The sequence below is a fragment of the Clinocottus analis genome, unplaced genomic scaffold (assembly GCF_023055335.1).
Source record: "Clinocottus analis isolate CAN_PGR_092001 unplaced genomic scaffold, fCliAna1.0.p SCAF_3, whole genome shotgun sequence".
Classification (NCBI taxonomy): domain Eukaryota; kingdom Metazoa; phylum Chordata; class Actinopteri; order Perciformes; family Cottidae; genus Clinocottus; species Clinocottus analis.
This window is the reverse complement of record NW_027176042.1, coordinates 17,127,435-17,154,612: the sequence shown is the minus strand read 5'-3', so window position 1 is coordinate 17,154,612 and position 27,178 is coordinate 17,127,435. Positions and strand designations below refer to the sequence as shown.

Below are 27,178 nucleotides of genomic sequence, written 5' to 3'. Positions count from 1 at the left end.
AACATCCAGTATTACACACACAACCCCTTTGGCGATAATTCACTTCACCCGGAAGAAATTGACTAATGAGACAGTAATGCCCTGTTTATTCATTCAGAGGCAAAGGCCATCTATGGCTGCTGCCCTCTCAGGATCCCGACAGGGATTTCTTAAACGGCTAATTTAGTACGCTGATCCTTTAATGCACTTGGATGTTAAGTTCCATGATAATTTGTCAGTGATGGGCACTGTACCAGTGATGTGTAGGCCTATTTGTGAAACACACTAAGCCATCTTTGAAATTAGGTGCCTCCGCCTAAACATTGAGAGTGTGTGTGGTACAGTCAAGCTGTCTCTGTGCTCAACACAGCTGAGCAAATCTCCATGTGCCGCTGTTTCGGTGTGTGAGAATAAATGCGTGTGTGCGCCAACCATTGCTGACAGGCAAATCAGCTCTCTCTGATCACATCCGCCCTAATCCCTCCATCCATCCCCTCGTCAACCCCCTCCCCCTTTCCTGTCTCTAGCTTCACATCTGGGTCTTTCTCCCACTCACGTGTGCAGACAGACGAGCTGCACACACATAGCAGGCTTCCCTTCAGAATGCCACACAAACCCACATACACACATCACTGCACAACTCGGCTCAGCTTTTGGGATGAGGATTGGAGAGCGGGGTGGAGGTTCTGAGACTGCAGTAACTGTATGAACTTCTATCTCCTTCACCGTTATTTTTTTCATTCACAGTGGCTTATAGGCAGCAGTCACTGTGCTAAAGCGGACCCAACGTTACTGGCACTCTCCTTAATTAAACACTCAACAAGCAGTGAAACGATACATGAAGATGTATATTAAAAGATCTTAGAGCCTTGCATGGACAACTGCAGTTTCTGTTACAGTTTATGGGTGTGTGTGTGCTCATTTTTAAGGTGCTGGTACGGAAAGGCAGGCGGTATTGTTCTGACAATAGGAGGTGAATGTATTTGACAGCAGAGAATAGAGGCAAAGACAGGGGGTGTGACAAGGAAGTGAAGACAAGATAGCAATTGAGTTAAAAAGAGCCTAATGGTCTAGTGAAGCGAGAAAACATCCGGGAGAGGTAAAGGGAAAGGTAGAAAGCGGGAAAACAGGGTGAGCACATGAGCTAGCCAGCCATCAAGAGCGCAGAGGAGACAGAAAGAGAAGATTGTGATGGAAGCACTGGAATAATAGCCATTAACACCTGTTCGTCCTTGTTACACTTAAAACCGAGAGGAAGTGATTATAGAGGCAGACAAAAGAGTAGCAGGAAGAGATGCAAGTGGGGCTGGCATTCAGACCGAAATGGAAAAGTGTGAACTAAGTATCATTAATAAAGGAGTTTAGTGAGAAACGTCCTCCCTTATCCATTCTCTAAACTGTAGCCGAGGCTGAAAGCAGTGGCTGTGAGACTGTCTGATGTCCATAGGTTATTCCATAAGAAGGGGATATGATGGGTAAAAGGCCCTTTGGCATGGTGACGTATTGGCCATTCATAGGAGGCATTTGAGTCATTGCAGGGTAAACACAGGTGTATTTGTTAACATTTATTATGGCCATGTTGGCTCACTGCAATGACTGTGACACATTCAATAGAATGGGTATTGTATCAATAATATATGTGTTTACATGTCAAAATAGCTACTGTGAAAAAAACCTCTCTGTTGAAATGTTCTAGTCTTCCCCTGTGTCTGCACAAGCGTCCCATCAGCGTCTTTACGCTAACAACAACATATCTCTGAGGCGCAATAGACTTAAATCGTAAATTAACGCTTTCGGTCGCAGTTACGCCTTTGAGACTCAAAGCTGGGCAGAGCCAGTGTGGTCACCTGCATACATGAACGAGAGCGTATCCATTGCGTCAGACGTGCAACTGAGAAACATGTCCGATAGGTGTCAGATACGCTTGCCGTCTCGTGTTAGTTAAGATTCTAGCTGCAGCGTTCTGAACCATTTGAAGACTTTTACTACTATTGCTGGCTTTTAGCGAGTTGAAAAATATCTTGAGCATTAAATGGACTTTTAGTACAAATTAAGAGAATTTGTGATAGTGTGCCCTGAGTGCTTGTGTGTTAGACTGACTGCTCTAATTAGCTGATCTCAATCAGCTGCGTCTCGTCCAGCAGCAATCAAAGGTTGCTGTGGTGATTGTCGCTGCTGAGTGCCTCCTTTGAGCTGAGGTGCACATCTCAAACCCTATTACCTCCATCTGTGCGTGTGTGTGTGTGCGCGTGTGGGTTATCATAGCAAAATGTGATCCTGGGGACACACACTGAAGCAGGAACTACCCAAGAAGCGGGGTTGAGTACTTTGCTAGGTGTTAATATTTCCTTCTGTTAAACACAGATTTTGTCACCGTAATAGCGTCACAACAATCGAAATGTCTTTCACGTCGAAGGACCCAGACAACTAATAACAATTTTTGTTGTTTTACCAACTCACATGAGAAACATGAGTTAGATATAGTTATTTACACTTTTACTACTTGTAATCAAAAGTGGAGCATTTTTACAACTACAGTTATAAAACATCACGGTTCTCTGTTTGGTGTAAGTTCTCGTTTTGCCTTTAGCATTTGGTACTGATGTTGAAAAAAAACCCTATTAAAAACCTTCCAGTTCCTCAATTAACACTCTTCACTTGACCTTTCTAATTGCAGCTATTTTGAGTTTTCACAGGTGTAACTAATAACATTAATCATGGCTCTGTTGGATTTGCCAGCGTGCATACCAGAACATACAAGTACATGACATGTAGCCATTATTAATGTTATTAGTTGTGCTTTTTTTCACCTCTCTTCCCTTTTCTGCTCTATTCTAAAATAAATATTCAGGTGGGGAACACAGTGTGTCTGTCTTTGTGTGTTTGTGGTTGTGCATGTGTGCGCATGCGTGTAGAGTGATGAATGGTTTTGTATGGAGCTAGCAGAGTGTATTGATGGCTCGCTGTGCCAGACTAAGAGTTTAATTTGGGCCTCAGGAAATTTTCCACTGTTGGTTTTTCCACTCCAGGTGATTCATTAGGAGGGTGGTTACTGTGTGTGCTGTGTGTGTACGTACACGTGTGTCCACTAGTGCATATCAGGGTTTTTCCTGGATCCACGTAAGGCTACAGCGGTATAGGACGTGTTGAGTTTGCAGGACAATATATTGTTTTAGCGTCAACACAACGCTATGTACACGTCACATTGCAAAGAATGATATATAATAAGGTCAAGCAGAGGTACACTGTGTCAACTGTGTTCCTGCTTTATTGGAAATTATCACAGCAAGAAAAATGTGTTTCTCCTAACTAACCTGAAAGACAGTGTTTATTCAGAATGACATAGTTCAATTATATTTAGCAATCATTCAGTAAAAAGAAAACTTGCTAACAAGTGATATCTGAATTAATTATGTTTTTACTTCATTGTGAGTGCAGAAGACAAAAATAACAATTGTTTCAGGAGAAAATGCTACCTTTGATATTTTCAAATATTTTAACATTTAGTTTTTCAGCAAAGGCACCTTTCCTTAATTCCATCAGCAGCTTTTCCCCTCAATGTTTCAACTCAATAGAGTGAGTGTGTGTTGGACAACAGGCACATATCTGTACTGTATGCCCATGTCTACATCGATTTTGCCTCTGCTTTTCTCTATGAGCATACAATATGTGTGTTTATGTGAGGATCAGCGCCTGGTGTGTGTTTAAGCAGCTGCTTTAATACAAATCGTACTCTCAACAAGAGCTAATCCAGTCTTGATGGAGCTTGTAGGCTCAGCAGAACTGCTCTATTGTTTCTCTCTTTCTCTCTCTCTTTCTGTCTCCCTCTCTCTTTCTGTCTCTCTCTCTGGAAGAGGGATAAAGCACCATAGTTAAAGACCAAATAATCTACTGATGCTGTGTTTTATTTATTCATCAGGTTTAGAGGTTACATTAGTGATGATAAACTGTAGTTCAAACTTCAATATAAAGTAATTATCAATAGCACTGTGCATTGATTACATGCATTTATTTAGTCTCTTGAAAACTATTTTCTTTGAATGCTAATATAATATTTGTATCAGCATATTAGTAATTTAACATCCAAGACCTGCCCCTCTTCATCGGGCTCACCTGAAGTTATTACTGTGTGGTGGCAGTGAAGGAATATCCATCAACTGCTGAACTTTCTAATTAATCCATTTCTCTGCAAATTATTTGGTTCTAGATTACTTTGTTCACTTAATCCAAATGGATATTTTTGCCACCCAGCTAAATTGTAAATCATTTCAGCATGACAAGCACTGAAACAAGTACTGAAACATGCTGAGTGATTGGACACCTTTTTCTGTATTAAATAAATAACCATGTTATGGCATCCAGAATGTAATGTATTGAGAAGATATCAGCAAGTTGCTGATGAGCTTGAGTTCCTCTTCTGCCATTTTCTTCCTCTGCAATTGCAATGTATACTGAGCCAGCTGTTCCTCAACAAACCGCTTTTATTCTTTTAAACTTTTAGACATTATCTAAAGGCTTTGTATCATTATTAATCACAGTAATATGGTCAATGACGGTCACATTTAGTGAAATGCCTTTGAGTGAAACGTATGTTCAGTGTTGTATTGTTGTATTGTGTCAGAGCTGACACAGGATTATGATTGTATGTATTAGCCCTGTCTGTGACAACTGTGTAGAGTCATGAGTCATAACCTGACCACACACACACACACACACACACACACACACACACACACACACACACACACACACCTTCACAACCAGTATGTGGTGACAGGACAGAAATATGAAATAATCTATAGATGTGTGTGCACAGTCTTTAGTCACATAGACAAGATGGTTGAGACATGTGGTCACTGATCGTCATGTGTTTATGTCTCATTAAATTAATCATAAAGCACATAGAATGACAAAGGCTCCTTTATGGAAACAAAATAGATTTAAGCAAAGTCAATGTTTTCCAATGTCAGGGTGCATTCGAAGTTATTACTGTGCTGTTACATTGTCAACATTTAAGTTCAAAATTGATTTTAAAAAACAGGCTTGTTTCTGTTTTATTTATATCTGATCAAATTGTATGTGATCTGTCATTACCACGTTTTCCCAAATAATTTCTTCAATGTGTGATGTCATGTTTCTGATTGTTTTTTTTTATTGGCAATACTTTCCAAAAACTTAGTTCTTATCTTGCCAGAAGTTGCACATCTAACAGGGTGGGTCAAACTTTGAAACTGTGCACTTCATTCACCCCTGAACATAAATGCTCAATGAAAATAAAATCTTCAAGTCAAGTCAATTTTATTTATGTAGGCCAACATCCCAAATCCCAAATGTGCCTCACTGGGCTCTGAAGTCTACACCCTTTGTCCTGAAGACACTTTGGTTCAGATAAGGACAAACTCCCTCAAATCCACCATTTACAATGCAAAACAAAACTTGAGGAATAGCAAACCAGGAGGGACAGACAAACAGATGTTGTGTGTGTAAATAATAGATGAAAAATAACAAAACAATATGGAGCATAAGGATGATAATATGATAGATTGTAAATATAGGACTAATGAAAAGAAAGTCAGTATAGTAGAACTGAGCAAGAGTTTGTGATAACTACAAGATGAGATCAATCATTGTAGTCAGAAATATCTTTTGAGTCAGAAATGGCTTTGAAATTATAAAAGTAGTATTACTGAGATCGGACCAAATACTGTTTCTCATACAAAAAAATAAATAAAAAGGGGACTGTAGGACACAGGACTGCGATTGTATGTTGGTCTTGGTGTTATAGTGTTGTGGACTGGGACTGGCTTCAGACTGCACTTAGCTACTTCAATAGCTTCACGTCCCGTAACTGCATTGGAGAAAACAGAAGGAAGGTCTTTCTGCAAAGGTATCATTCATTTTGTCAAAGAAATGTTTGTCTAAGATGATTCACCCTTAAGCCTTGGGTATATGAAACAAATTGATATATATATATATATATATATATATATATATATATATATATATATATATATATATATATATATATATATATATATAATGGGTTGAGTGTGTCTCTCAGGATATCTAGATGTACTAATATTGTCTCTACATGCTATGATGATTGTTCAGAAAGTCAGTCTGTAATTCATCAGTGATTTAATTTGGCAATTATTTTTTCAAGGCATCGAAGCCATGATTTTATTTTCCGTATATAAAATGAATAGGAGACCATTTTGAAAGTGTTGTGGTCTAGAAAAATAAACAAATTACAACCTTTTTCATAGTTTTTTTTTTTATTATCTTTTTGATAGTACACTCGAGCACAAAACACTCGGAGTAGTGCAGAGACATTTCAGTATCTCTGTACTTCACACTATTCTTTGTGAAGCACATCAACAACTCTTCACCCTCCTTCCTCTCTGTTTTTAGGCCCCTGAACCATCAGAACATTTTAATGGACAGCACTCCCACACTGCTGCCCACACTCAGAGCGCCAGTCGCAGCCACAGCGGAGCGACTCATTCCCTTGCCTACAGACACCTCAGCAGCAGTTCTTCCTCCACCCACCAGCCAAAGGCCCAGGCTTTACCACAACAGTCCCCCCATGTCCAAGCACAGTCCCAGGCCAAAGATGAAGGGGTCCGCCCTGGTTTAGCCAGCACCCTGGAACACATCATAGGTCAACTGGATATTCTCACTCAGGTAAGTAGAAGATGTGATGAACTCCTGTGCTGTGGCTGTGCCACCCACTCACACGGCTCAGAACAAAAGCTTACTTTCCTTTCAACCTGCAGCTTAGAAATGCATTCAGAAACACAGAGACAAAATATATGTTTTCAAAAGAAGAACAACTTCTTCCCTACTGTTTGGTACTGCATTAGACTGGCACATTGACTCCAGACAAGACGTAGGTGTCTGTGGCAGAGTTTATTCCACACATTCATATTTACATTTCAGTAATTCATCCACAGCCATCCTCTGCAGAAAGTGGAACATGCTGATACTGTCCTTGACAAAGATATTTGGTAAAAAAGCTATTTTGCTATAAATATATTTCCATTCACCTCTGTGATCCGGAGGAAGACAATCATGTGTCTTTCCATAGAAACACTTTTTTTTGGCTGTTTGTTTCTCAAGTAGTTCATGTTGATGAAGTAAGTATGAGACATTTGTACCTTGATGCTATAGCTGAAATATTTAACTTAACCAGTTCGCTTGGCCTAATCCTACACGGCAAAATCTGAATAACTGTCCTGACAAAGCCAGACTAAAGCAGAGCCGGCAGCACTAAAATTGACATCCTCGAGGAAAAAAACCCCAGATAAGATCAATAATCACCCAGGGTCTGCTTTGTGTCAATTTATGTTATTTTTATGATGTTGTGTGTATTTTACTGAGACGCCTAACTTCTAGAGTAACTAACGTTAAAACGTTAAACGTAAAAGGTAAAAAAAGTAAAACGTTTGACACTCAGCTTTTGGCACAAACCTAGAAGTAAATTTAACACAAAGTCATCCCTTTAGCTGCCCCGTCCCGTATGAAATTAAATCACTGCTGCTTTTAAATTTGCAACTCGTATTAATCTTTCTTGTAACATTCGGTGCAATGGACGGCCATCTTTCTGTTGCTGTTAAGGTTTTCTGATATATATCTCAGGCTGCAGCCAGTTGCACTGTGGCCAGACCTCGTTGCAAGTAGTTCCTATCATCCAATTTATTTTATGTATCTACATTTCCGTTTTCCGGCTCATTGTTCAGATACTGTCGAAAAACACTTTCTGTGGATGATTAAAAGGCAGAATTTCTGTGGATTGTGACATGTGCATCTATGGAAGTCAGATGCTGAAAAGAAGCCCCGTGTGTTTTTCAGCTCATGGCACATTTGACATTAAACTTTTAATTATTTTGCCAATCTCAATCTGTGTACCAAATGGGGAGGTGTTTGATTAAAAACGTTTATCTGCATTATTTATCATTATCCTGTAAGTGCTGCACATTTTCTTCAAAGTATTTCATTTGAGCATGTTGATCACCAGTTGAGTGACCATGCACCAAAAAACTGATCTGGTCCTAATCTCAGTTCAACTTCTTAGACCCTTAAAAGAATACTACTTATGATATATTGATTCATGGGTGTCTGCATGTTATGCTTTTGAACAGTATTTTCCAAAAATATGAGTCATAATGTGCTATTTTTTCCTTAGCATTGTATTGACTCACATTTATATAACTTTTTTTCTTGTCATTAGTAACAATGCCACTGAATGAAGGTTCATGTGCGACAGTGACCAAAAACAATAAACTCAGAGAAATGTTTGAGCAAGAGGAGGACGGACAGATGGGAGGAGGTGAATGAGGAGAGAGAGCAGGGAGGTTTTGTTTGTGTTTTCCTCAAGTATGTAGGGTTTTAGCTGGAGGTTGTGAACCTGTCCTGAGGGAAATCGCATCATTCATATGTGAGTGCTGGTAGCACTCTGCCTCACTCACTGATAGTAAGTGTAAGTGCTCAATGGCCATGCTGAGACACAGAAACACTTCTTGAATGTGTGCGTTTCTGGCTGGATTTTCTTTCTTCTTTCAAGCTGCAGTCCACCATGTGGGAGCATTTAATATCAGCCCGGGGCAGCCAGGCAGCTAGCTAACCCCTCCCAGGGGGGCTGGTGCCAACCTCTTCCTTTCAAGCCCACTGTACCCCAGCCCTGATACCAGATGGATCGCCTGCATCTGGTTTTATCCTTCTACTCTTTTAATGTTTGGCTTCATTCTCCTTCTCTATATTAGAACAAGAGATTGAGAGAACCAGTAAATCATGTACGTGGTTTCTGTAGAGTTTTCTTTATAGTATACACATTTCCGACCATTTTAAGGTGGTCATTCAAACAAAGCATTGTTCTTTTTTTATGTGGTTTTGCAGTGACTTGCAGTAGTGTCAATCCAGTATAGGACTCGGGACATGTTTACACCTTAAACAGCATGTAACTGGTATTTTAATGTCCTTTTTTACTTTGCTGTTGCACCAAAGGGCTTGTATTAACGACTGATTTAAAACCATTCAAAAACAATTCTTATGAAATGGTTCACAGTCCAATATGGCTTCACTTTAGTCCACCGATCGACAGGTGTTGGTAATGCACCAAGAAAAGCACCGATAAAACAAGAAAGGTAGAAAAGAAGACTGCAAAGCTTGTAGACGTGTCAAAATGTCTGGTGAAAATGTTTTATGAGGAAGAAAATCAATTTAATACATTTGTTAGACCTCGAGGATACATTCAGTGAGTTTTGGTGAGTAACATAATTTTTGCAACTTTTATTTCCTACCCAGGTGTGGAACATGAAACAGAGTCATTTCAAAGGATGCATAAAATTCACTAACAATGCAGCAATTAGCACAGCTGGTACCCATACAGATGTTTATGCTGGCAGATCAATGACCTGCACCTCACCTGCTGTTTGATGATGAGAGTAAAAAAAGAAGAAGAGAGTTCTACAACCCATGAGTGCGACCCCTGATGCTTTCAGTTCCCTAAAATAAAAACATTGCACACAAGGCATGTTAAAAGCAGCCCACTTCAAGTATTTACGAGACAGATTTAATTAAGTTATGTTGCAGTTTACCTCCAAAATGCACTCATACTGTTTTACAATGCACAATAAGGTGCAAGTATAAAGAATATACTCAAATAAAGTCACTCTTGTTCTAATTTCTGTTCAACTTTTGCTTAAGTTAGGGTGAAGATTAGGCTGACAAAGCGACATTATTCAATTTCGCATTATATCCCTGTTCCTTTGGTACGTCTTTTCCACAGCATTATTTTTTACCAGTACAGCTCTTTGTAAGTCTAATAGTTGAGGAGACCGAGAGGGAAGATGATGAATTATTCAACGTTAGACAGAAGCTTCCAAAGCCACAGTTTGCTGTGTTAGCTGCTTTTCACTTGTCTGCCCCCCATACCCTTTTCTTTTCCCTCTCCCTCTGTTTGATAATTCATTGCTCTTACATGCCTTCTCCCACTGAGCCTGCGGTACCTACACTTAACCCCTGTTTTCACACTTCCCTTCTTAATTATGAAGAATATTGAATGAATAATCTCTATTAATTTAATTTACCAATTTAAGTGGCACCATCTTTTCCTCAATAGACATGAGACAGAAGGCGAGAAGATTGTGTGAACTTTCTCTGTGATGTGGCTCAACTGGAGAAATATGAAACAAAGCCTTGTATTAGCACTTGCCTCTGTTGAAAAAACATTTTCCTCTTCTGTAATTTTCAAACACTTCCAGAGTAACTAGTCACAATTCATTTGTATTTTTTGCTTCACAATGTGTGCATCAGAATAGATATAAATAGCTATGGACAACTTTTCCTGTTAAAGCAGAGATGCAACCCACATTTGAAGAAAGAGAAAGACACATGTTCCTGTTACCTAGAAAACGCACATTAGGAGAAAGAGAAAGGAACATGTTCCTGTTACTTAGAAAAGAGTAAAACCATTTCTGTGAAGCGTTGGTACAAGTGTCGGTACTAGAAACCACTAAACCACTTGCTAACCAAATGCTCTCTGAAGAATTAAGCTTTGGTGGCACTTTTATAATACCTACTATTTACAAATCATTACATCCCCTGCATGCCTAACATCTGTAGGGGAAATGTGTATTGCCTGTACTTTGTAATTAGAAACAATGCAGTCATGTTGGTATTAATGTACAACATAACCACCCAGACTCACTTCTATTAAGGCAGGTATGTAATGTGGTGCGATGTTGAGAGGGTGAGAGAGAAAAAAAAAAATATGTTGGCGCAGGGCTCAAAATAACTACTTTTACTCTGAATCTTTGCCATTGTGTCTCGTAAAACATATAAAATCCTGCATTACATTTCATAGTGGTTATTTTCAGGGGAGGTTTAACCATAAATTTAGTAAAAAGTTCAACCTACAAGTGACTCCTGAGCCAACGGTAACACTCGGCTGAAGCTTGTAACTGGTGACTGTTTGGCTTTTGATTGGCTGTCCGCCAATGCGATGGTGATGGACGCTAACACCACCGCAGTGCTCGCATCTGTGTTTATGCCTCCAGGCTGGCGGATGCCGTGACAGGAGCTGTTGTGCTTTGAGGTTCTAAGTATGTACATGTGTCCCACTCTCGTTAAAGCAAGGTCTCAGGGAGGTTTGGAGGGATTTTCTTTTCAAATTTTATTCAAAAGTTCTTTATAGATTCCAAAATTGGGACATTATTGCAGGGTTAGAATGTTGTGGTTAGCGTTCACTGATCCACTTCCTTGATCAAAGCACAGGAGACATTAGCAGTAAAGTTGTAAATGTAGAGTGTAGGTTTCAGTTTGCCCCTGAATGAAAGCCTCCCCTCACTGAAGTGAGCATGAACTTCAGCCCTGGGGACAAAATAATCAAAATAATCCCTCATGTGAAGCAGGAAAGTTAACTTTGAGGCTGTGGGCTAGTTCCCAATTTTCATGGGATGTAACTCGTGTCGGTTTCACAAAATAACACGAGTGATAAAACTTTAGATCAGAAATTCAAAACCCAAACATTGTTGAAAATTATATATAATAGGAATATATAATTTGTCTCAAACGTATCTTGACCATGTCATATGATGTTCTTCTTCAGTACACGTTGAGAACAAATGTTATGGGACAATGACAGAAAGTTTAATTTTTCCAGGAGTTCACATGAAGGACACCACGACTACTGAAACAGTTTGTCCATGTTTAGCACATTGACAATTCAGTCCATTGAGAATCGTCAGAGTGCAAACTAACTTTCAAGACTTAAATTACACCGTAAGGTCGACAATGGAGTCTGACAGCTTTTTTGTGTAAACAGTGTCACCTCTCTTTGTCCATCAGTTGTAATTGTCTTTGTAATGTCAGTCATGTTCAGTCATATACGAGGTTACAACCTAGTCTGGTTTCATTATTGTTTGTTTCTGACCAGTTCCTCAATGATTTTATGGGAACACTAAAACCACTCAGTTATTTTTTGCTCTTCTTTTTTATAATTATTGTAATTCGCTTTAGTAGTGGGCACATTTTGTAATCCGTTACCTACATTTATAGAGAAGAACAGACTTCTCCACCTCTCACTGGCACCAGTTTGCCTTTCTTTGACTCGCAGACTATTGTAGTGTGGGTCATACCAAAGCTATGAGACTTTGTAACAGAGGCCAGTAATGCTCAGGGCGATGGGGAGTATAATGTGGTCTGGAAAGAAAAGAAAAACAGCTCGCTCTATTTTTAGGGGCATAAAGATTTGGTTTCTACTCCAGATGAAAAGTATATGCCCATATAATGTTGCCGCTGCCTGGGGACACGTGCAGAATCACACACACACACACACACACACACACACACACACACACACACACACACGTACATAGCTGGCTGGGCTGAGGACTGGGTAGCCATATCAGGTTGGTAAGATAAACAGGGTGGTATTGATCTAGAAAATGGAGACAGGCAGAGAGAAGGAGAGCAAGAGGACATGCAAGCCCTTTTTCTCCCGCGATGCATGAAATTGCAGGAGATGTTATCTAGTTTGATGACCCAAAAGAAAACACCACTTGCCTGCACGTTGTTGAAGTCATTAGATGTGTGCTCAGTATGAGATTATCTCAGGGATTTAACAATCCTTGTCAATTCCTTCATCATTACGTGTTTGGTTGTTCGTGCCCGGTTGTGTGTGTTTGCTCCGTGGGGTCAACGCAGGACTTCAACAGCCAATTACCAAACGCAGCTGTATCGCTGGAACAAGCTGCAGGTGTTGTCTTGTCTTTGAAAAAGACTGCGATAAATACAGTATTACAGTATTATACCAGTATTACAACAGTAATACTGGTATTACAACAGTAATACTGGTAAGAAAATAAAAGTGTTTAAATGGTTTGCTGTAAACCAGAACTGTAAGATATTGTTTATTTAATAGTTCTGTAATTTTCTGCCTTAAGTGAACACCATTTCCCATAAGCCCCAGACCTGTTGCATGTAAATATAACAGATCGACTCAAGATGCGAGGAGGGACAATTTGCTCGGCCATGTCTGTAATAACAGCAGGACAGAGAAGATGTTTTTAGACAGCAGACATAACAGCTAATAAAAAAGAGTACATTTAATGGATATGGACCAAACAAGTCACAAGGACTTAAGCATCCACGCATATTAAGTTTATTGGAGCTGCGCTGTCAATCTTATGACTATTAAATGGCTTATGGCTTTGCTGCTTGTGGTGGTTATGATGTTAATTTGGTTAAAATAATTAAACACTAAAACATTTACATGACAGTGTAGATCCACTTTCATAAACCTGTGTCTGGATTTATTCCTTTTAACTTTAGTCCTAACGTCCATTTATGAGATTGCTTCTTGCTCTCGGTCTTTTCTAATTCCAATCAAAAGAATTTAAGGCACCCTGCCGTCAATGAGTTAGATAATAATACTCCTCTTACGGCATGACGACACATTACATATTTCATAAGATCTTAAAGGTCGGGTTAATCTGTGGAGGGAGGGACAACACTGGAAAAATAATCAACTCATCAAAATAGTCCTTAAATATCAAATGACAATCTATCAACCAAGCACTTCTTTAGTCAATAAGACATTGAGCGTCGCCCTGATTGTATGAAGTGACCTTAAAATGATCGTGAAAGAGAGACATTCTTGGAACAGAAGGGAAATAAGAGATCAGGACACATTGTACTATCATGACCATATTAATTATACATCATAGTTTTGAGTTACCTACTTTATAGTTTTATTAATGAACTAACCCAGCATCAGGTTATTTCTCAAATTAACAAACTGGCAAGTTTGTTGACTAAGTGCTACGGCTGGGCAGATTAATGCGTTAACGCAAAACGAATCTGGCAATCCTTTAACGGTGTTAACTATTTCATCATGCGTTAACTGCATGCTCGTTTTTTTGTTGCATTTTTTTATTATTTTTTTGCATTGGGAGTGGCTTATCGCTTTAAATCTCTCCAGACGGCGTAGTTCAGACCTGAACGTCTTACGGCTCTCCCAGTCCTGCCCACATGAGGTCAGTCAAACATGAAAAATAAATAAATAAGATTCACGCTTTTATTTTGAAGGCGATTTATCCAGGTGCGCGCGCGCTTCCACAGCCTCACCGACAGGCGGCGTTGACGAATTGAGCCTGACGTGAACATACGTATTGTTATGTAGCTTCTGTTCTCAGCGAGCAGCGAGTGCTACAACAGACGGTCAGTCTACCGGCAGGTTCTGCGTCCAGATTAAAAGTCAATTGCGCATGCGCAAAACTCCTGACCCCGCGGTCTGATCCACTATGGCAGAACACTTTAAGTCAGGATCACTTCTGGATCTTTACTCTTCTCTCAAAGAGGAGAACTTTCCACACATCAGAAGATTTTGAGCGCACTTGTTTAAGTCAACACAGACTGGAGGAAGAAAAACTGAACTGGAAAACATGAAAAGCACTTATTGCGTTTGTATAAAGTTAATCAATTGCTGGTCTTTAACATACATCTTTAAGGTAAGCAACAGACTGAACATGAACAAAAGAAGGAGTGGCTTGTCCCTCACAGAGACCCTTACTACTTAATAGTACCTGTTCAAAAAAAAAGAACAGATTTATAAACTATGTATGTAACTTGATGTTGTTCCAGAGTGCCTGTTCTGTTGTTACTTTAAAATAAAAGCGTGCAATATGCTAGTTTTATAAAAATCACACAATCAATCAGTTAATTATTTTCAACTTTGCCCAGCCCAGCTTAATACGTCTGTCTCTTTATAATGTCTCATACACAGCTGTTTTTATTTTGATAAATGACTCATCTCTGCACTACTTTCTAGTAATTTTTAAATTACACTCGCTGGCAGAGGGAGGGACAGACAATTACAGGTCAAGACATGTTGACATATCATTCACTCGCGAGCCCAAATCTAGAGAGCCTTGTCTGTTGAGGGGAAGACATGTTTACTGTTTGATTGTTTCTGCTCTCAACCACATTCATGTTGCCAAGCATTACTCTCCAAAACTGCTTATAGCTGGGATTGTGTTTGTCACCAGGCAACTTGTTGAGTCAACAATTATGTCAGAGATTCAGAGGAAACTGTCGCAACTGTCGTGTTTCCAGAAGATTCATCCAAATAATATGTTTTTGGCTTTTTCTTGTCACTCTTTTTCTGATAGTAGACCAAAAGAGTTTGATGAAATAAAAGTGCAGTAGAGGAAATAAATCAGTCATGAGCACAAAAAAATACAAGTTTATAATTTAGATAGTGGGGAAATTTCAGGATTACAGCAACAAGAGACACAGTAAAATGAAATAAAAAATAGTTAATAAAAGAAATTAGCAGTTTGTCTCCTTCAAAACAGGATATCTTATCAAAATATCAGTGGACGGAAGCAGTAATTTGAAAATTTGATACATGAAAATATTACCTCTTAACGCAACTAGCTCACCTTGAAGTTGAGTAAACTCAAAGAGACTTCTCAGCTCCTACTTTTTTTACAGTGTGGGGAACTTACTGGGTTTGTATTCTTGAAACATATTCATGTTGGCTCTCATATTCGTGACTCTTAAGCTAATATATTATCTAACTGGCAGACACTAGGACGAGTTAAGAATTGTAGTACTTTGCTCAATTCTCTCTATCTAGTTTTGACCTCTGAAGAAAATGACTTCTTTGTATTTGTTTCAGCTGATAAAAGACTGAATACGTTACTGCCTCATTGTTAGATACAATAAAACATAGAAAAGCCAACTCTGCCCTCAGTAATCGGTTCATTCAGATGGTGAAATTACACCTAGGTGCTCCTCTGGTAAACAGGCTCCGATGACACAAGTGCACAACAAATGCTGTCACTGTTGGAGGATGCGGAGAGAAAAAGTATGTCGCGCTGTGATCTCACTACCCACACATGCCCGTCCTGTTTCGGATAGCGACCTTCTTGTATTCTCTGTGCGCGTAAGAGTGTTTATGCAACTGTGTGAGAGGGAGAACAAGAGAGAGTGCGTGCCAGACACAGAAACTCTGGTGTTTTCGGCTCAGGCAGCAGATCTCTCTACGATAATCAGCTGGATTGTCTTGCATGCACAACATCTGTCTCAAACACACACACACACACACACACACACACACAACTGCCTCATTCACACACACACAAACACCGCCATTATATAGTCATTACTGTCAAGCTGATGCTATACAGCCCTCTCTAACATGCTCTTTCTCTCTTATCCATCTCCTTCCTTCCCCCTTCTCTTTCTTTGTCTTGTCCCTCCCCTCTTGTTGCCTCCGTACAGACGGTTTCGATCTTGGAGCAGCGCCTGACGCTGACCGAGGACAAACTCAAGGAGTGTTTGGAGAACCAGATGGAGATCGGTCTGCATCTCCGAAGACGAGAGGAGGCCTAAAGATGGCGGCCCTCAGAGAGAGGTTGAGCTGCGGTGTGTTTTAAGGGAAATGGGGTCGCATCGACGCCATCAACACGTATGCGGCGCTCTCTCGCTGCTGCTGTTGCGTCACACTTTGAATGTGCAAACGTGCACACGGTCTGGAAGTATTGTCCTGACTGGACTTGAAATGCACACTGAGCCTTACTGCTGATGTACCGCGCCGCCTGGTTATTTTACAAAGAGATTTAAGAAGTGAAGGAGTTGAATATTAGAGAAGTTGTTCTTCTCCAAGAGTGCTGAGAGCGCAGTCCCTTTTCTGCTGACGAGGGACCTGCTGCTACAAGTCACTGTGTGTGTGTGTGTGTGTGTGTGTGTGTGTGTGTGTGTGTGTGTGTGTGTGTGTGTGTGTGTGTGTGTGTGTGTGCGCGCGCGCGCAAAAGTGTGTGTAGACACATGCAAGAGACTTTCATAGTTGCGTTTGCACTACACGTGTGGGCGTTTTCGAATCTATTTGTGCATGTGCAGGCTCACGCAGAATGGCATCAGAAGGAAATGTTCTTTTTCATTAAAAAAGGCACATAAACGGTAATCACAACCAACATGTGCATAAGTTACTCACAGTTATTATTTTCGAAGCACTCAGGCCAGCACAGGGATGTAATCATTTTCAAATTGCAGAAAGAGGAGAAACAGGAACCTGAGTTTGACCTTATTCCCTAAGTGAGCCGTCCACTCTGACTTCATGCTTGTTTACTGCCATCATTAGTAGAAGCACTGAGAGAAGCTGAACTGGTACATCCTCAGTAAATACTCACTAGTGCAGCAAATGAGCGTGAAACCAGGCCGGAAAATATTCTTTAACCAATGCACCATAACATTGAGTTGTTTCCTGATTGTAATTACTGCAGTTCGTAAGATAAGCGTCTCGTTCCCTTCATGTCTTTTCCCTGAATCTTTTATACATTGGAAGTAACTTATTGTGTACCTCCTTAATAAATGTTTTTCACTTTTATTCCTCTGAAATTAATCTGGTTGCTCTTTCTCAACACTAAACTCTGTTTGTGTAACGAGTGAACGAGCGTTTGTTTTCATTATCGTTGCCAAATCGATGATGTCACCGGGTTACTTTTAAAGTGACTGTTTCCTGCTCTGATTGGTCCACAGAGCTCGAGCGCTTACCCAAGAAATCATGACTGTTCTGTCCTTACTGCCCTGAGCAGAGAAATCCAGTTCATGAGCCGCGAGCTGTCATCCAGTGCTCATTTTCAAACAATTTATGACAAAAACATGGGGGTGGCAGCAAAATACACCTGCCCTGCTTGTATCCAAAATCCTTATTTTTCACCCCCTGAGTAATTTATGTAACCTAACCGCTGATGCTGGATCAGTACTTTTATTTTTAGACGCTCAATGAAAATGAGCCTGAGGCCACGCTTCGACGCACGCCGTGCTTTCTCCAGGAACAGATTCATCTGAGCCATAAAAGACCTATTCATTCATTGGACTTTTTTATTGAACAAACTGGTACTATGTTTACATAGTACTGTAGTGAATCATAGTGGGTCCTATTGTGGAGGTCTCAGAGAACAGTGTGGCGTCATTAAGAGGGGAAAATATTAATGACTGTTTCTTTAAGACCCTACTCGGGCTCTGCACTGATGGAAAAAGAAGAAAAACAAAACCGGAATTCTGGAGCTGCGCTGCCGGGCCCACTCTCTTCCTTCCTGTCTGGGGCCCGAGGACACGCACACACACAGAAACACACTCAAGCGCACGCACCACACACAGACACACACACTCGTGCCAGAGAAAACGGCTCCCTTCACTATGGGCCTCAACCAGACGGCCTGCCAGGAGCTCTAGTGGAGGAGGAGGAAGGGAGGGTGGGGGGGGCGAAAGAGTGGGTTGTGTGTGTGTGTGTGTGTGTGTGTGTGTGTGTGTGTGTGTGTGTGTTAAACCTTGGGAGTGGGGTCATTTCTGCAAAGCGAGGAAGACCTTAAGGCCAGACATTCACAGGATTGTTTGAGTGTTACAGGGATAATGTTAGGTTTTCGTTTTAGTCTAAGACTAAGTCCGTTGATAGAAAAAGAATCCTTGGTTGGTTCCAACATTTCTGCTGTGAAGATTTACTGCTTTTCTTTGTTTTATATGTTTGTGAACTGCAAATCTCTGAGTTTTGGACTTTTGTTCTGACAAAACAAGACATTTGAAGACGTCACATTAAAGTTTGATGGGAATTGTTTCACTCTTTTCTGTCCTTTTTATAAACCAAAGTATTATTCAAGGGAATAACTGGAGTATTAATCGAATGTAAAAATATGTTTGAGTTGCATTCCTGGTTCGGTTAAGGGTGAGGCCTCTGTGTAGTGTTCTGGCATCTGATAAGCTATCACACTAATGGATCTGTTACTCAAACTGGACTTCCTAGAAGAAATTCCTTGTAACATAGGTCAACATGTCACAGGACTCAAATGGTCACAGCTTTCCATCGACGTTGCACGGCAGCCGCACTTCACCACTGCTCGAGGGTGTTTTGAGGTTTGGAGTTCAGTTGTGATGGTTAAGGTCAAGGATAGAGAGAAGGCTTTGTGTCAAAGAGTCCGCACAAATATAGCTGTACAAATGCCAAAGTGTGTGTGTACTTAAAAAAGAAAGGGGAGAAAAGAGAAGTTGGAGAGCAAGCCTCTGTAATATGTAGCCCATGTGTGGCCCACGTGTGTGTGTGTGTGTGTGTGTGTGTGTGAGAGAAAGAGAAGGACGGGGTGAGGGGGGCATTGGTGATCTTATGAGGAGAACATCTGGATATGTTTTTCCTGGTGCGCTGTGGTTGCTGCTACTGCTTTCCTGAGTGTGTGTCAGTGTGTGTTTTACTAGTTAAGTGTGTCAGTTTTTTTGCTTTTGGCTTTTCTTTTGGTATCTTCAAACATTGTGTCATTTTCTGACTTCATGAGATTAAAAAGATACCAGGCCACTCTCACGGCAAGACCGCCGCTGTAGATAGCTTCAATGTCTGGTGAAGAAAAAGCCGGATTTCCCAAAACATGTATTTCCATTTTGTATTCTTAAAATTGTAAGTCGTACTAGTCTGTGACATAATTTGCCTTTGGTCATCATCGCTAAAATCATTGTGGTCACTGCACAATGAGCTGAGGGGGAACTAGACTTTTTGTAGTTCAAGGAAATAAATGTTGAGCAAAAATCAGTTCAGAGGAACCGCCGTGGAAAAACAGAAGCAGTCTGCGTTCTGCTTGTGATGTACTAGAGTTTCAAGTGAGTAACAGCGAAGAGGTTTTCACTTTAAGTTTCTACAAGCCCAAAGAGAAGTTCATAAAAACAGACATCTGAACAAGGTAGACAAATTAATGTAAAAACCCCAATAGCTACACAAGTGGCTGATATTCCTCTGAATGTCCGGTTGTCAGCTATATAGAAGCAGCAGCATGAGCGAACAAGGAAAGCCTCAAAGAGGCCTTGTGCGGTGAAACGGCAGCGTCATTGTTTAAAAAAAAAATTTTCTTTACATGTTAACGGAGTCGTGTAAATAGGTGACGGGTACTGGTAATCTGCATTCAACCCACTAATTACGGCCCACTTTCTGAAGCAGGCGTTTGCAATTTTATGAAACAAAACATTAACTTTAGGGCAAAAAGAGCAGCGGTGCTGTGTCACTGACCAAATTTAATGAGACGCGGACTAAATTATTGTGAATACTGAGATAGACCTCTCAAGAACAAAGTCACATTGACAACAGCAAACACAAGTACAGGTGTGGACATGCTTTACGGTCTTTACACAACCTTTTTAAAAGAAGAGAAACTTGTTTGAGCCTCAGTCCCGCCAAGTCTTCTCTGACCGCTGCTGGATTTGGCAATATTCCCCAGTGTCTCATTTCCTGTTTCACCCCCTCCCCCCGCCACCTTGCCCTCCCCCTCTCTCCCCTCAGCGCCTCCCACTCCTTCACCATCTGAGACTAAGCCGTGCTTGTCGGCCGTGGCTGAGGTTTGGCGCTCTGCTTCTTCAACCCACGCTTCAGCTTCTGCTCCAAAACTATCTTTTCCATTTGATCCCAATAGGAGTGAATGCGTTGCGGGAGTGAGGTTTCTTTTTTTCTTTTTGGTTCTAAGTTGATACAACAACAACAAAAAAGGCTTTTAATCTTGTTGACCAATCTGAAATAAGGAGCTGCAGCTCTTGTAAAAAGCTGTTCATGCGGCCCTCTTATCGTCAGTCTATTCCAAGATTCATGTCAGGAGACACAAACTTAAATGTGTCCACATCTGCTGCCCAGCAGAGATTGCCTTTCTATACACATATTCAATTTATATCTAGTATATAGTTTGGGAAAGGTCCTTCCAGTAGACGCTACAGTATCTGCAGTGTAACCTTAATGCTTCTAAATCTCACACTTCTCCGGTAACACAAATACAACCAGCTCACACACGCTTCAAGGTGTGTGTAAATGTGTGCTGAGAGTTTAAAGTCGATGACCTACTTTACAAGGAGCCAGCCCATAAAACAAACTTTGAGATAACTTTGTCTCACCTTAAAATCACCTGCCTCTCCAAAGGTTGACTGCTCTGACACACCCACGATTTAAGTCAAATATGTAGCTTAGAAATGTGTCTAAAAGTGAGACACCATGTTTGTAACAGCTTGTGATACTTTCTTAAATAACACTTACCTGAATTGGTGTGGGCTTGCATAACACTCTCGTAATTGTATGGAGAGATGCGAGGATGATCATTTTTTGTAGCCTAGCCAAGAAGTCATGCTGGGTCCCTCAATGAAAAAACTACAGACTTGTTGCATTGGATTTGGGGTTGTTGAAGAAAATAAGCTTTGTGGCAAAATAATTTTTTATGATACGAAATAATCGTCACAATGTATTTAAATTTTTCATGCATAAATGTGCATAAAAGCTTCAAAATGTACAGGTTTAACATTATCTGATGTATTTTATATCCCAGTACAAAGAACGTTCAAATCTATTGTGTTAACCACGTTAACAAATGTTGATTTCTAATTCTAATGAGAACTTTGTGAATGAAGCTTCGAAGCTTCCGTAGATTCGCTTCAGCTTAGACTGTCTACGAGTTTCATATTCTGTTTACCGATTAGGAGGAAACTCTGCTCACTATTTGGCCGCCATTTAGAGACAGAAGACCCCCCCAAATGTTAAATACCCTACGTCTACCCTCGCAGACACAAAAGGATGTGAGGAGAGGAAAAGTTGAGCACAGACAGAATGAGCACCATCCACACGAGGCGTAAAAACAGCTGTGTGACCGCAGACCTTAAAATAATACCTCACCGTGCGCTGCAGCTGTATTATCATGGAACGAAAGCCAACTGACACCCAAACAGATCTTTAACTTCCACATATGGCAATTACATACCTAAATCTTGAGCATTCAGATCCTTTATTGTATGTATGTATCAGTCGTAGTGATGTGTATTATACATGCTTTAAAATGGCTGCGTTAATGTTGCGCTGATGCAACTCTTGCTCGAGCTGAAACGAAGAGGAGGAAAGTGAATCTCTTCACCTGATAGAACAGATCATAAGTGTGTTATTTGGCCACCTTTGACCAATGGTCTTTTGCCCTCTCAGCTGTCACAGCATTATCAAGGTGTGTGTGTGTGTGTGTGTGTGTGTGTGTGTGTGTGTGTGTGTGTGTGTACAAGAGGGAGAGGTGAGGAAGGAGTTAACGCACGATGACTCACCTCAGTGCTTTTACAATCTTGCTTACATAGTTACACTCTGTTTGCTCTGCAGGTTGATACGATACAGTAGGCGAACAGGTGGTTTCAAGAAACTATTTCAAAGTTGAAATAAGGAGTCGTCCACAATTAATGTTGCTTTTATCATGCTGGCTCAGCGATTTATTAAATACTCACTCAAACACTGACTGGTTTTGTTTCTATAGTTTGAGTCAAACTAGGAATAAAACCAGTCAAATGTGTTTTCTGGATCGGCTCCGGGCTGAGAGAGCGGCACAGTGGTTTAGGGGACAGGTTGGGTGAGTCGGTTTTAGGGTTGATTTCTATACTGTTCACTCTTTGACGGACGGCGCGTCTACCTGTTACTTTTCGTAATCGTGGTTTGGCCGAAAGTTCTTCATGTGAAGTGTTTGCCTTTAAAATCCTATTTATATACAACTTATTCGCAATAGCGAATACATTCTGAAGCAATTCAAAGCACTTTGTTAAAGTGAGGGATCAATCCTGGGCTTTGGTTAAATATTGTATGAATCATCAGTGACGGGTATAAACTTTGTAACAAGAGTCCATGCTCGCTGCTTTGTGAGTCAGTACTGAAGGACAGTGGTGCTTTGACCTAATTTCATGCTAGCATGCTGATATTTAGCATGTATGAGGTTTATCACTCACAATTTCACCTGTTGGTGGCGCTAAAGGAAAAGTCAGAGCATTGTCAAATGATTTCTCCTGGATGTAGACAATAAATGTATGTGCAAAATGTCGCGAACATCCATGAAAACCGTTATTGAGATATTTGAATCTCAACCAAAGTGGTTGATCGACCGCCCCCGTGAAAAATGAAACCGGACCACGATCTATTCATAACTTTAGATAAAAACTTCAATATCGCAAAAACACACAAAATCAAAAACCTTGTTTCCGTTTGTGCTTCACTATCCATCGACCATAACCTGCTCCTGACTACGTCTGTGAAGTGTAAAGGCCTCAGTTTGCTCTCATACAGCATGTCCACTGTGGTACCGCTCCACAAAGCTCATGTTCCATTGGCAAAAGTTAGTCGATAGATAATGTTTTCAATCGCCACGATACCGCCAATATCCGCAATTATTTTTATTAACTTCTTTCACTTCTTCTTTTTTTTTTTACTTGACCTGGATTTAAGAAAAATGGCAGCCGTCAAAACTAGACGGTGCAATTGACGAAGTGCAGACGTTCCTCTGTTGGTTTGTGTAGAAGATACTAGTGGCTGTTAGTGGAGAATCCCGCTGTCAATCAGGGTGCTAGCCACTGGGTGCTAGCCACTGGATGCTAGCCACTGGGTGCTAGCCACTGGGTGCTAGCCACTGGGTGCTAGCCACTGGGTGCTAGCCACTGGGTGCTAGCCACAGTGCAAAACGGAAAAAGGACCTGGTACCAAAAGTGAGTGGAGTTGAACGATGCTATGGAAATGAGGCTCAACAGTCTGAAAAACCTCTCCAACACACACTTTTGAATTTAATTTTAAGTCCATACTGAGAACATGATTTTCTTTTTTGAGCTGTTATGCTTCCATAGCATGTTTTCTTTCAGAGCGGTGGAAGTAAACATCCAAAATGAACATGTAAGTGTTTATTGTTATATGTCTGGTTGCATCTGTAGATTTCTTCTGAATTCACCAAATGTTAGCATTAGATTCTTCATGTTAGCATACAAAAACATTTCAAAGGCAAAAATAAGGAAAAACAATATCTTTGAAGGCCATTTTCTCAACAAAAGAAATGTCCTCAAACTTTGAGCCAGTAACCTCCACTTCAGTAGCACTCAAACACAAATCTTTTCAGCTAAATTCCTATGTATATTCTGAAAGTTTTTACAGAGGGCGTTGTCTATATATAATTCATAGCCTGATAGAACATTTTGTTCCTAAAAACCAATGAAATAGTTTTTTTAAAATCTGATTCATGGAGTTGTAAAACGAGATATTAAAAATTCCCTCTGTAAAAACCTTTGACTTGAACACTTAAAACAAATGTAACAAGAATGTCTCACCAGTCTTCAGATTTCAGTTCTTTAATTATAAAAACTAGCACATAATTAATAAGATAAAGCGTCATGTGCTGATTTAAATACATTTCTTCAAGAAAACTTGTAATACAAAACACAACGGTCTTAATGTGAATAATCAACTGGGAAAGTGTCATGCCGATAACTACTAGTTAAATATTTTACCCAGTCCACCTGGGGTGTCTCCCCTTGAGCAAGTCACACTTACATTGGATCGAACATCGCCACATATTTGACGAATCAGCTGATTCAGCTGATAGTAACATTCAAGTGTACCTTTTTCCGGATAAAAGGTTGGCGATGAGAGATTGCATGTTTTATTTAGTAGTTTTCTGTCATGATTACTGCTAGACTGAGGAGATCTGATTCAGATGTACACTTGGTAAACTGATTTGTATCATTGTCACTCAGCCAGCTCCACTTTGAATCCGTTCTCCCTCAAGATTGTTGTCGCTCCTTTTCTGCGTGTTCTGTTAGTCTCGCTGTCTCTCCCCATCTTTCTGGTTTGGCCTTTAAATAATGCATTCAGCTGAAAAGACTTCTCTACGGCTCGGAGTTCACAGCGTAAGTGTGTGTTCCCCGCTCTTCGATAGATCGACACACACCCACACTCACACGCACACTATCCATACAGAATATACACTTAATGCACACAGTCACACTTTCTCTATCTCTTGGATTTCTGACAAATCCATTGCGGTCAGTGCTCACACTCTTCCACTAAAGAGATCAAGACTGGCCTCCTTTTTACTTTTCACTCGGCGATCGCTCCAGCAGTTCACCCACCGAGCTCATCCCAGATGTTTGAGGCTACATTTGAGAAGCTTTTCTGTTATTTTATCACATTTGTCTGAAGATGAAGCATCACTCAGCACCTTCGTTGGTCTCCTCACAGAAGTATCATGTTTTGATCATCGTGTTAATGATGTTTTTACATCATGCTAGCAGCACTTGTGTAACATTTCACAAAGTGTGGACTGCAGTGATGATTTATCCCTCGCAATTACGACGATATTGATGAATCTGCATCTGGTTTATGTCCAATGTGAGCGTTCAGAGTGTGAGGATGTGGAGGTCGGGGTCAGGGATGGATGTGACCTATATGTGGGAGACCTTATATCACTTCCAATCCCAGACCTTTAAATAATGTTTGTTTTTTTGTTAACCATAAGATCTTCTACGAACCTTAGCTATTTGGAGTGGCCATGCAGAGATTTTTAAAAAGCGAGAATTAAAAAGAATTATACTTTAGGTCAAAAATGACATTCCTGAGTGGCTAAAAACATTTAACATTTTAATTTAAAAAATGTTTTTGCTCTTACTTTAGTGCTCTTACTGCACTTTTAATTTCATTAGCATTTTACTTCCAGCAAACATTTGATATAATGGTTGCTGGAAATGAAAACAAACTATCTATCTATTCCTCTATGCTTTCTTACAAAGTGCTTTATGTAAAATAAGATCATAGAGAAATTGTCTGAAGCAGAAGAGCATTGTTAAGCTGTGTAATCTAATGTAATGCACTCCACTTCAGTACACTATAGTACACTTTAGCCTTACAACTACAGTAAAAGTACCTCTGTCAAGATTGTCATTTTCAAATTAAAGTACTATGAACACCATATGAAAACCTAAAATCTAATCACGAATCACTCACTATAACAATCTCTGTTCCGACACATGTTTGTGATTAATAAATGGACATGAATCACAGAGCGGCTGAACAGAGACAGACAAAGTGCTGTGATACATTTTCCAGGCCTGTGTTTTATGTGTTGGCGACCTGCGTGTTTGGGGGCAAAGGAAACAGCAGAGGAAATGCCAGCGTTAGCGTGGGAGAGGGGTGGCCTCCTCACTCCATCACTGAGGTGAGTGGGTTTAAACCACAGTCTGCCTGAAAGAGACCTCAGACAGAAACAAGAAACACACAATCAGCATGCACATTCAGCATATTTGGATAGTAATGAGAGACAGGGCACAAGATACAATACACTTTTATCAGGATCTGAGCTACAAAAGGTGTTTTATTAATGAACAGTTAAGTTGTTAGAACATGACGTTTTAAGCCTTTCAGAGGTTTGAATCAAGAACATTTTAATCTATGAAGAAAAAAAAAGATTTTGGAGCCACTCCACTGACAATGAATAGGAGACTTTTTGTGAATACTGGATACAACCCAGGGTGATTTTCCAGGGATGTGGGCAGTTAAATGATCATTTAAAGCTGTTTATGACCAAGGAGGCCCGGACAAGTCCATAGTAGAGATGCAAGGGTGGGTACATTTCCCCACAGGTTAATAAACATGTGATAACACAGATAAGATATTTGTCGATTTTTGCTAAATTGCTAAATAGGTGCTTTTGCTTTTTGGCAAGCGTGCAACTCAGATTAATCTCCCATTCACTGTCTGAAGTGCAAATTTCTTCTATAGACTACAACTATAATGACACTGCAGATTTTATGCATATTTTAGAGTAAGACCGTCTCAGTTTAAAGCCTCTGAAGGATGCTTTGGGAGTTAAGTTGTGTAGTCTTTCTTCCGTCTTAATAGATTTTCTTGCATTTCTACACCACTTAACCTCTTAGAATTAACCAAGAAACAGCCATGTTCACTACTCTAGATTATTTGATTGAGGGTGCACAAATCCAACTCTTTGATGCGGCTCCTTTGCAAACGTCTCATCTTCACAGCCGAATCCTCTCCGATCAGCGAGCTCCGGCGGTGCAGTTTAGGAGGATGTGGAATCGTAAAGCCACTTCTTTCTGAGGAACAAAACCTGCTCCTCATCTGTTTTGTCAATCTCTAAATCCTATAGCTAACAACACTTCCCCGCCCCAAGAAAATAAAACCTTCACGTTATAAGATTTATCTTTGTCCTTGGTTTTTGGGTGCTGCTTTTGGGTTTGTGTAATATTTTTGGTATGTGGCTTTTCATTCAGAGAAAAAAAGCACTTACAGGCGAGGTAACTCAGTTCCAGTTCTTTGATTTACAAAAGGGAATAAGGGACTTTGCGCTCATCTCAGCACCATGCTTCAGAAAATTACATTACCATT

The 27,178-nt window shown here is 40.3% G+C and overlaps 1 protein-coding gene across 2 annotated transcripts in view; it reads left to right on the top strand.

Annotated features, from left to right (window-relative positions):
• poc1a (POC1 centriolar protein A) overlaps positions 1-26,935 on the top strand; it is a 42,636-nt gene extending 15,701 nt beyond the window's left edge. The window contains exons 10-12 of one of the 2 annotated variants that reach the window (XM_068594237.1): positions 6,391-6,663; positions 25,883-25,991; positions 26,815-26,935. In XM_068594237.1, coding sequence (XP_068450338.1) covers positions 6,391-6,663; positions 25,883-25,954 — 345 coding nt within the window. In that variant the 3' untranslated portion in view covers positions 25,955-25,991; positions 26,815-26,935. Of the gene's footprint in view, positions 1-6,390; positions 6,664-16,266; positions 17,372-25,882; positions 25,992-26,814 lie in introns of those variants that run through there. The other variant, XM_068594236.1, reaches the window with a different exon arrangement.
• Positions 26,936-27,178: the final 243 nt, after the last annotated feature.